The sequence below is a fragment of the Eutrigla gurnardus genome (genome assembly GCF_963514095.1).
Source record: "Eutrigla gurnardus genome assembly, chromosome: 20".
Taxonomy (NCBI): domain Eukaryota; kingdom Metazoa; phylum Chordata; class Actinopteri; order Perciformes; family Triglidae; genus Eutrigla; species Eutrigla gurnardus.
In genome coordinates this window covers 10453182-10464284 of record NC_139931.1, presented here as the reverse complement: position 1 = coordinate 10464284, position 11103 = coordinate 10453182, and the positions used below count along the sequence as shown (strand labels likewise).

The following is an 11103-nucleotide window of genomic DNA, read 5'->3' as shown; positions in this document are numbered from 1 at the left end:
TATAATATGTCGTGAAAAAGTCATAAAAAGTCATAGTATAGTATGTCGTGAAAAAGTCATAGTTTAGTATGTCGTGAAAAAGTCATAAAAAGTCATGGTATAGTATGTCGTGAAAAAGTCATAAAAAGTCATAGTATAGTATGTCGTGAAAAAGTCATAGTTTAGTATGTCGTGAAAGTCATAAAAAGTCATAGTATAGTATGTCATGAAAAAGTCATAGTTTAGTATGTCATGAAAGTCATAAAAAGTCATAGTATAGTATGTCGTGAAAAAGTCATAAAAAGTCATAGTATAGCATGTCGTGAAAAAAAGTCATAAAAAGTCATAGTATAGTATGTCGTTAAAAAGTCATAAAAAGTCATAGTAAAGTATGTCGTGAAAAAGTCATAAAAAGTCATAGTATAGTATGTCGTGAAAAAGTCATAGTTTAGTATGTCGTGAAAAAGTCATAGTTTAGTATGTCGTGAAAGAGTCATAAAAAGTCATAGTATAGTATGTCATGAAAGTCATAAAAAGTCATAGTATAGTATGTCGGGAAAAAGTCATAAAAAGTCATAGTATAGTATGTCGAGAAAAAGTCATAAAAAGTCATAGTATAGTATGTCGTGAAAAAGTCATAAAAAGTCATAGTATAGTATGTCGTGAAAAAGTCATAGTTTAGTATGTCGTGAAAAAGTCATAAAAAGTCATAGTTTAGTATGTCGTGAAAAAGTCATAAAAAGTCATAGTATAGTATGTCATGAAAGTCATAAAAAGTCATAGTATAGTATGTCGGGAAAAAGTCATAAAAAGTAATAGTATAGTATGTCGTGAAAAAGTCATAGTATAGTATGTCGTGAAAAAGTCATAAAAAGTCATAGTATAGTATGTCGTGAAAAAGTCATAGTATAGTATGTCGTGAAAAAGTCATAAAAAGTCATAGTATAATATGTCGTGAAAAAGTCATAAAAAGTCATAGTATAGTATGTCGTGAAAAAGTCATAGTTTAGTATGTCGTGAAAAAGTCATAAAAAGTCATGGTATAGTATGTCGTGAAAAAGTCATAAAAAGTCATAGTATAGTATGTCGTGAAAAAGTCATAGTTTAGTATGTCGTGAAAGTCATAAAAAGTCATAGTATAGTATGTCATGAAAAAGTCATAGTTTAGTATGTCATGAAAGTCATAAAAAGTCATAGTATAGTATGTCGTGAAAAAGTCATAAAAAGTCATAGTATAGCATGTCGTGAAAAAAAGTCATAAAAAGTCATAGTATAGTATGTCGTTAAAAAGTCATAAAAAGTCATAGTAAAGTATGTCGTGAAAAAGTCATAAAAAGTCATAGTATAGTATGTCGTGAAAAAGTCATAGTTTAGTATGTCGTGAAAAAGTCATAGTTTAGTATGTCGTGAAAGAGTCATAAAAAGTCATAGTATAGTATGTCATGAAAGTCATAAAAAGTCATAGTATAGTATGTCGGGAAAAAGTCATAAAAAGTCATAGTATAGTATGTCGAGAAAAAGTCATAGTTTAGTGTGTTGAAAAAGTCATAAAAAGTCATAGTATAGTATGTCGTGAAAAAGTCATAGTTTAGTGTGTTGAAAAAGTCATAAAAAGTCATAGTATAGTATGTCGTGAAAAAGTCATAAAAAGTCATAGTATAGTATGTTGAGAAAAAGTCATAGTTTAGTGTGTTGAAAAAGTCATAAAAAGTCATAGTATAGTATGTCGTGAAAAAGTCATAAAAAGTCATAGTATAGTATGTTGAGAAAAAGTCATAGTTTAGTATGTCGTGAAAAAGTCATAAAAAGTCATAGTATAGTATGTCGTGAAAAAGTCATAAAAAGTCATAGTATAGTATGTCGTGAAAAAGTCATAGTTTAGTATGTCGTGAAAAAGTCATAGTATAGTATGTCGTGAAAAAGTCATAAAAAGTCATAGTATAGTATGTCGTGAAAAAGTCATAAAAAGTCATAGTATAGTATGTCGTGAAAAAGTCATAGTTTAGTATGTCGTGAAAAAGTCATAAAAAGTCATAGTTTAGTATGTCGTGAAAAAGTCATAAAAAGTCATAGTATAGTATGTCATGAAAGTCATAAAAAGTCATAGTATAGTATGTCGGGAAAAAGTCATAAAAAGTAATAGTATAGTATGTCGAGAAAAAGTCATAGTTTAGTGTGTTGAAAAAGTCATAAAAAGTCATAGTATAGTATGTCGTGAAAAAGTCATAAAAAGTCATAGTATAGTATGTCGAGAAAAAGTCATAGTTTAGTGTGTTGAAAAAGTCAAAAAAAGTCATAGTATAGTATGTCGTGAAAAAGTCATAAAAAGTCATAGTATAGTATGTCGTGAAAAAGTAATAGTATAGTATGTCGAGAAAAAGTCATAGTTTAGTGTGTTGAAAAAGTCATAAAAAAGTCATAGTATAGTATGTCGTGAAAAAGTCATAAAAAGTCGTATGTCGAGAAAAAGTCATAGTTTAGTGTGTTGAAAAAGTCATAAAAAAAGTCATAGTATAGTATGTCGTGAAAAAGTCATAAAAAGTCGTATGTCGAGAAAAAGTCATAGTTTAGTGTGTTGAAAAAGTCATAAAAAAAGTCATAGTATAGTATGTTGCAAAAAGTCATAAAAAATTCTTAGGATAGCATGTTGAAAAAAGTAATAAAAAAGTCTGAGGATTGTATGTCGATAGTAATCAGTTTCAATTAAACTTCATTTTAACCACTAAATGTTTTGCAGCTTTTTCAATTCACGTTTCAATATTTAGGTCTTCATAATCTTCTTCCCCCTTATATTCATGTCAACATATGAAACAGTTGATTACAGCTGGACTATGTATGTCAATCTACCACAGGGAGTCACAGGAAAAACCTAAATAAAACTCATATACCCTGGACAGTTTTCTGTATCATCTGTAATTACAAGTTGCACAGCATATATTTGTCATTTCAATCTTTATTAACTGAAACAAATTTTAAACAAACGAACAATTTGATATCATAATACACTGGCTTTAACCATCCATTATCTGAACATGCCATACAGAATCTGAAATAAATAGGACCTTAATGCAAATGTTAATATGTACAAATGTGGTAAGCAAAATTACCATCTTTAAAGGCTATATACACTGAATGTAGAACATATTTAAGTAACAGGCTCATAGAGTGTCCAAAATGACATATATTATCAAACAAGAAATGAATACTAAAGGCTTCAAATGATGCTTTGAGATGGTGACATACATATCTTTGAAAGAGAGATTATGTGGGGAAAAAATGATTTAAGACAAAAAAGTCTGGCATGTAAAATGAATGCATTACCAAAATCAAGTCAAATTAACATAGTAGTCCACGCAATAACAAATAATCAGCAAATAAGCTGCATGACACAAATGCCTCAATGGACCATGAATTCATACACCAGCCAAAGTTAACAGACAATAGGATCATTGAGTCCCCTTTGCTTTGAGTATCCTTTTGTGGGAGTTTTATAAAGCCAAATGTATCTACTCATATTACAATTCCACTGTGGATAATTGCCATTATATCAGAATGAGGTAAATGACCCTGTCACAAGATTTAAAAAAAAGAAATCAACACATTTGAAAAAAAAGGCAAAACTATTTCCTCAAAATGTCATTGGATGTCCACAGATGAAAACACTCGACTGCAACGAAACGTGTGAGGAGCAGTTTGTTTAAGTGCAGGTTTAACCCAGAGGACAGAACCAGCTGATATGTCCAACCTTTAACATGGAGACTACGTCCACATTAACTACGGGAAGCAGGTATAAAGAGGAACGACTGCACTATGGCTACATGGCTTTGAACGATCAACATTCACTTCAGTCATGAATATGGGGCCCAACTTCACCTCTCCAACCCCACATTACATTTGCACACATGCAAGAAAATAGCAAATAGGAAATATTGCATTTTAAAGCAGACTGTGAGATAATTTAATTAATATGAACACTTCCCTTTTTTAATATAATACATTCTAAATTGAAAATAGTTTAAATGTGCAATTTAAGTGAAAACACAGGAGGAAAGGAAAGTGGAAATCGGAAGCTGTGGTCTGTTAAGGACCTTTTGTCAGGAATAGTAGTTATCAGATGAACAGTGGAACCAAGGTTATAATGGGGCCACTTGACGTTTAGAGAGCAGCCTGTTTGCCATAACATTCATACAAGCACGGTACAGTACAGCTATAGGCATGTGTCGGGTAGGAACATATGCACACATTCTAGTCATATTGTCAAGCCTCTCTTTCACGTTCAAAAATGCGCACACACACACACACACACACACACACACACACACACACACACACACACACACACACACACACACACACACACACACACACACACACACACACACACACACACACACACACACACACACACACACACACACACACACACACACACACACACACACACACACACACACACACACACACCGTAATGGTATTTCAAGTGTCCTCTCGGTTCCCTCATTGTTTTGGGTGGATAGGAATTTCAGTAGAGGTTTCTGTGGTGACGCCTTACACACTCAGAGGCAGCATGCCGGGTGGAGACACGGCTCGGGATGTTGCAATGGAGGTCAAGGAGCTGGGGTCTAATCCATTTACAGTCCTGCGGTTGCCACGTGGACACAATATTAGCAACACACAGACACACATACAGGGCAAAAACAAATGCATGAAATCAGGTATAATGCAACAAAGCATGCTTAAAGACTCACGTTTTGTCAAAGTAAGTGGTATGTAGCGAGTGAGAGAACTTTGTGGCATTGCTGTTGATGAGTTTGCCATTGTCTGTGGAGTAATTCTTTCTTGCTGCTTGGTCTTTGGCAAAGTTCCTACAGGCGGCGATTTTGGACTCCAAAGCCTAGACGTGAAACGGGAGATTCAATCTGTATTTAGGCTCATCGTTAACAATTAATGGAATCATGTGTTGAATTTAAAGGGATAATACCTACCCCAACTTTCCTCAGGAGATCTCCAACAATATTAAGAGCTGAGATTCTTGCAGAAGGAGTGAGGGATGAGTTGCCACAGCCATTTGTCAATGCTGCACAAGGACACAAGCTGAGATTAGAATAAAGTGAATTTCCAATTTCAGTTGTGCAATAAAGAATGAGTTTAATTAATCTGGACCTTTTGGGTTGATGAAGGGGTTGTCTATGCTCTTTCCGACGGGTGTGGCAGGCAGGGATAAAGAGGCCTGGACTGCAGAATCCATCTTGTCGATGTCTAAGGTGGGTGAGCTGGGTGCTGACATCCTGTCCGTAGTCCGCTCCCGTACAGCCAGCTCCTGTCTCAGGTCTGCAGGTGAAAAAGTTAAAAACACATGAAACTTACACTTACAGAGATGACTTCCCGCAAAAGGGCATGATGGATTCTCGTCTCTACCTCGTGCTTCATCCTTCAGTCGCTGCACAGACACTAGAAGAGACTCCTTCTCGTCCAGCTCACTTTCCAGGAAGGCATTTCTCTCAATAGCCTGGTTCAAACGCCCCTCAAAGTCCTCAAGGGACACTATTGTTGCCCTGTACATATGTAGAGGTTAAAAGGCACAATTGTTAAAACATTTGATGAATATTACAGTTGATAAAAAATCTAAATATAGATAGAATTTGTCATCTTCTCAGCACCACAAAAGGGGGGAAAAACTCATATATTGACCAAAATGTACTGTGTGAGTCTGACCTTTTGGCCCTCTCTAGGTCATCATTGGCCTGCTCAAGCTCTCGGACGTATTTGTGGAGCTGCTCCTTGATGCTGCGGGTCTGGCCCAGGTCGTCCTCTAGCATAGAAATCTGTTTATAACTCTGGGCATACTGATGCTCCAGCTTCTCCTGATAGAGATGACAGGATGAAGAAGACAATTGTTTGTTGAGAAACATGGACATCAAACAGAACTACTGTACTTTATTTGCCTTTGGCTGAGGCATGCAGCGTGAAAGAATCATTTTATATACTATACAATGAACAACTTGACCCTAAATCATATGATGATTGTGAACCAGACTTGTCCTTGTGGATTTCTATTTTCTTCCAATCCAATTAAGGGGTGCTGTAGGATTACCTGAGGGCATGACTTATTAACACCTTACATAAAAATAGGGCCTCAGGATCCAACAGAGATGAGATAACCTCTTAAGTAACCACAAATTACTTTATTGGGATCACGAACCACTGTAAAAGCAAACCAAGTCCAGAAATAAACAAGACCTCACCTTGAGGTTGGACATCTCATTCTTCTGTCTCTCGTTTTCGGATTGGAGGTCTCGAAGGCGGTGTTCGGCCTGGCTAAGCTGTGCCTCCAACTCGGCTTCCAGCTCCCGGCTCCCTTCCTGGAACTCCTGCAATTCCTCCTGGGCATCATAGCAACTAGATGGCGCATGCACACACACACACACACACACACACACAGACAGACACAGAAACAGATGAACAATCATTGCCAATTACCAGCGACCCTGTCCACTGTCCACTATACAATTCTGTATAGCTGACTGGCTGAATGGCAGCGGGCAGGAGCTCTAGAAAACTGACTGGCTTTTGTCCTATAAGATGAGCCAAGCTCAGGCACGTTCTAGTAGCTTTATCTCCAATGGCCGGGAATAAACCTGCATGAAAAACCCGGTCAACCTTCAACCCTCAGCCAAACGGGAAACGGTGCGCGGCTCAGCATTGTCGAGTTAAGCATTCTATATATACGGCTCTAAATAGATAGCTGGACTGTGACAGAGGTTCAGAAGTAGCTCAGAAAAAGAGGCCTGCTGTCATGAGCGATGATGGGAGAGGTCAAGGGTCAGAGGTGAAGAGAAAATGACGGCACAGAAACAGGATGAGGACATTTGCTAAAAAACAGGATGTGTGTGCATGCTGGTAAGGGCTGACCCCATAGAGAATCTAAATACACACACACACTAACTCATCATGGAGGCTCGTTTTGACATGACTTGCTTTATTTCAGTAAACATTTCAATCTAGAATAGGAAGGTAAAAAAAACTGTGGCGGTAATCTCTGAGTTTATGTAATCTAAAAGGAGCCTAGTTTTTCGCCTGTCAAGGGTGTGCACACTGAAGATTACACCGTGGCCAACACTGCTCTGAGATCAGCTGACTTGCGCTGGGATAATGGCCTCACAGTGGCTCTACGGAGCACTGGAATCCATGAATCAGTTGTTGTGCCGGGGTCGTTCCTCACATACCAACACAACAGTTGCTGCTTCATCAGCACACCGAGCCCTAAAAACTTCCCTCTTTGACATTCAGGCTCTCGTGCTTTTCATGGTTTAAATGACCAACAGAACTCTGTGTGTGTGACGTGAAACAGCATTAAATGAATGTGCGAATGCAGGACATACAAGTGCATGTCACATTATTACAACTTCCAGTGTTAATCACAAACTGTATGACGTCCAATTAGCCTTGTCGCAACAAATGGTTAAAAATATAACTTCTCATTAAGTAACTAATAAATACTGCATGAGAGGTTTACTGCAAAAGGGATCCTGAGAAAACGTATGCAAAACATGTGTGACTAGCAACTATACTCTTGGGGTTTCTTTTCCCCACAAGTTGAAGTTTTTCCTCTATGTACCCACATCAGGAATTTCTAAGAAAACCACCAGGACCTTAACCCTCTCCGTGCAGGTTTACACTTCCTTTGAGAGTATGATGGGGCCCAACTCCACAAATAGTGAGGACAGGCAGACTGAGTTTAACACAAATTAACACAAAACGAACATAGACCTTGGCCTCTGTTTAAGAAGTCAAAGAATTAACTCAAAAGAAGTCATTTCCTCCTACGGGGCCACAGGCGTTTGTTGTCACTAATTTCGAAAAGCCTGTCTGGTGGTTGTTTGCCTTATATGGCTGAACATGGGGGTCTTTAAAAAAATGTAATATTACCATCTAACCCGTATGTAACAGTGAGCTACGTCAACTTTTTGGCATCCTGCTGTAACCATACATATATTTAGAGACACACGTATTCTGACATGTTATGTTTTCATACAAGACTAAATCACAGTACCTACCTTTTCTTATATTTGAGGGCTAGGGACTTCCAGTAATCAACTTCCTCATCCTTTGACGTAAATTTGGGAATCATCTCTTTGTCCATGTCAGGGCACCCTGAGGATTAAAGACACACTTTCATTAGCCTACAAAGTATATGTGAAACAATGCACATCTAATACAAAGGAGGTTAGTAGCATTGAGTAGTGAAAAAACAATGTAACAGGTAACTCAAATGTGGTACAACACTTTCACCATTTTTATCCTTTGGCATGTAGAATCATGCACAGTCCCTTCTTATCTCGGTGCAGATCAACCCAGCAAATTTCTCTCATTCCTCACTGGAGGAGACAACAGATCTCTCTTCACTTGAAAGCCGGGTCAGCCTGGCCATGTCGCCCAGCTGTTCTGTGGTCATGTCATCCCAATTAACTCATGAATCACTGACTGCGGCATCCGATGGGAAAATCCCTCGCTCTATATAATTTGTCAAAATCACGCTCAGTGATGAAACAGTTTATTTAGAAGCTGCGTTTTCAATCAACTGAGTGGCCAACATGGAAAGCTTTTCTCTGACTATGAACATCCTCCAGTTAGACATGTGTCTACATTTCATCACATTTCTCACCTCACGGGTCAGACGAGAGGCAACAGAGTGGGCGGAGAATGGTCGGATAAGGCAGTTGGACGTCTGGGCGGTGTGTAGGGGCCTTTACAGCTCAACTCATGTGACGTCAGCATTACTAATTCATTAAAGGCAATCTGTGTGAAATAAGCGTTGCCGAATATATCAAAGTTGTCTGTTGTAACTTAGTTCTGAAGTTTTTTTAATCAAGCGTTTTTCAAAAGTGTTCATCTTCCATCCTATTTGCAGAAATAACACTTTAGATGGTTGTTCCTTTTTGATGAGCTGATAAACTCTGCCTCAGTCTGTGCTCTATGTGGACCAACGATGGTTTCAGGAAAATATTTAACACATCTGGAACGAGTCGCTGTGTGTGTGTTCCTGTGGGGGCAAATAGAGCTGCCTTCCCCCAAACACTCACATTGATGTGGCTACAGGAATACTCATAATCTGAACAGGGATTACAAGGATTTCCTGCAGAAAGGTCAAGCAACAAATGGATGCAGCACAGGAAACCCATCAGCTGGACTCAAGGTCACACAAATCACACTCGACAGTTTAAGGCAACTCTGATGCTGACCAACTAGTCTTGAAGTTAGGCAAGGTTGGGGGTGTGTTATTTTCCTTGCCAAGATGGTCTAGAGTCAGAAGAATGGAGACTCCCAGTCAGGACAGCCTGTCCTTCCCTTTATACATTCCTCCGAGCTGGCGTCGTCAACAATTTACCCGCTACAGGCACCTCACGTGTCAGCACACTATTTTGGAAATCACGAAGGAAACTGGACACCATAATGTTCTGAGGGTGGAGAGAGGGAAATGTTCCCAAGACGCTACTGACATAACATGTTATGAGCAACAAACCAAATGTTTTCTTCTGATTACATACAAAAAAAAACAAATATAAACCAGGTAATCTAGCAAACAGATCTCTATTTGTTATGATGTTGGATGTCCTGAATGGGATCGGGTGCTTTCTATTGATCTGTGCAGGACTTCAAAAAGGCATGAGCGACAGGAAACTGTTTCCATGGTGATTCGGATCAAAAGCCTCATCAGGCTAATCACCACCTCATAAAAAAAAAAAAAAAAAAAGACGTTGCTGTATATTTGCCCACTCACCAATAAAACAAGCTACCACAGTATTTCACATATTTAGGCCAGATGGAGACAGAGTGGCGCTCTACTGGTAACAGAATACGTTGCTTCAAATGAGACAAAAAAAAGGTTCAGTTACATCACGCGACAGGTCCTGAGACTCTGCCAGAACAAGTGACAGTTCCTGTTATCTGCCAGTTCAGCATCCCTTGGAGCGGTGGCGAGCTTGACCCCTAGATGGATCTGTCTGCGTGACAACGCCAGGAGCTCACAGACAGCAGAGACTGTGTGACGAATATTTCGTGGCACTCCTGTTACTGTGGAGCCATCTGGAAACTACAGCGAGGGGAAGGTAATGAAGAGTTTCCTTTCCCACATTCTTGTCTCCACATCCTCTTTTGTCACAGATGACTGGGTGCTTACTAAGAGCTCAACTGCTGTCAATGATGTAGTCACATTTCTGTTAATGGGGCCCATAAGAGGGGTGAGTCAAATACCTCTTTGCAGATGGTTTGCTCCAATGTGAATAATAATCAGACCTAAAATTATACAGGGTGTGGTGGTGGTGGTGTTCCCCTCATCATATTTTGGTTATGTTTTAGCTGCAGGAGGACATGCGAAAGTATTCATTAAAAAGTGAAGAAAAAAAGGAGGTGGTTTTGCTATAAATGTGACAATTGAGGTGCATCACAAGTAACTGTCATTACCAGACAACACACAGCTAGCTTACTGCGTTGCTGCGTTTGTGACGCGGGATGCTAGCAGTGTGCTACGCCTTAATGTTGTTAAAAACTGAAAACACCACGTAAAAAAAGTGAACATAAATGGCACGTGAAGGGGGGGAAAAACCCTGCGGGCATTTAAACCGACGTCGAGACGTTATCCCGGCAACGAATTACACAGAAGCCGCGGCGGAACACGGCAGCCCGACACACAAAACCGTCCAGACGTTAAACACATCCATATTGTCACATTTGAATTCGGTACCTGCTCATGTCAAATCGGTTGTCCAGCTGCTATCTTCTTTTTCCGGGAGGTCTCCTCAGCCGGTGTTACATCCAACAGCCCAACACACCTCTCCCCCTGCCTCGGATGATGTTTAGGAAATTGCCAACGCGTCTCCCGGAACCGACGTAAATCCTGACGTAGACGTACGCGCTGATGTAACGCCCGTTTACGTCAGAGCTGGGCAGGGCTGCTATAGAATTAGATTAACTAGAATCAGCCGCATCTTTTCTTTTCTTTTTACTATGGATCTGTAGCTACATGGGCTTCACCACAGTGACCACAAGGTGGCATATGACTTCCAGGAACCACCACACAGGGACAGGGACCATCAAGACAAACAGGCTTCCATAATATTCCTG

The 11103-nt window shown here is 39.2% G+C and overlaps 1 protein-coding gene across 1 annotated transcript; it reads right to left on the bottom strand.

Annotated features, from left to right (window-relative positions):
• Positions 1-2914: 2914 nt before the first annotated feature.
• Positions 2915-10868, bottom strand: ndel1b (nudE neurodevelopment protein 1-like 1b). Its single transcript, XM_084037554.1, has 9 exons — positions 10724-10868; positions 8037-8133; positions 6225-6378; positions 5695-5843; positions 5398-5534; positions 5143-5310; positions 4965-5056; positions 4728-4873; positions 2915-4618 (listed from the first exon to the last, which is right to left on the bottom strand). The coding sequence occupies exons 2-9, from the start codon at positions 8120-8122 to the stop codon at positions 4528-4530; spliced, it is 1023 nt and encodes a 340-aa protein (XP_083893680.1). The 5' UTR covers positions 8123-8133; positions 10724-10868; the 3' UTR covers positions 2915-4527.
• Positions 10869-11103: the final 235 nt, after the last annotated feature.

Coding starts and splice junctions, on each gene's coding strand:
- ndel1b (XM_084037554.1), bottom strand. CDS start 8,122: ATGGACAAAGAGATGATTCCCAAATTTACGTCAAAGGATGAGGAAGTT. Junction 5,311..5,397: donor ACTGAAGGATGAAGCACGAG/GTAGAGACGAGA, acceptor TTTCACCTGCAG/ACCTGAGACAGGAGCTGGCT. Junction 5,057..5,142: donor CCCCTTCATCAACCCAAAAG/GTCCAGATTAAT, acceptor GTCCTTGTGCAG/CATTGACAAATGGCTGTGGC.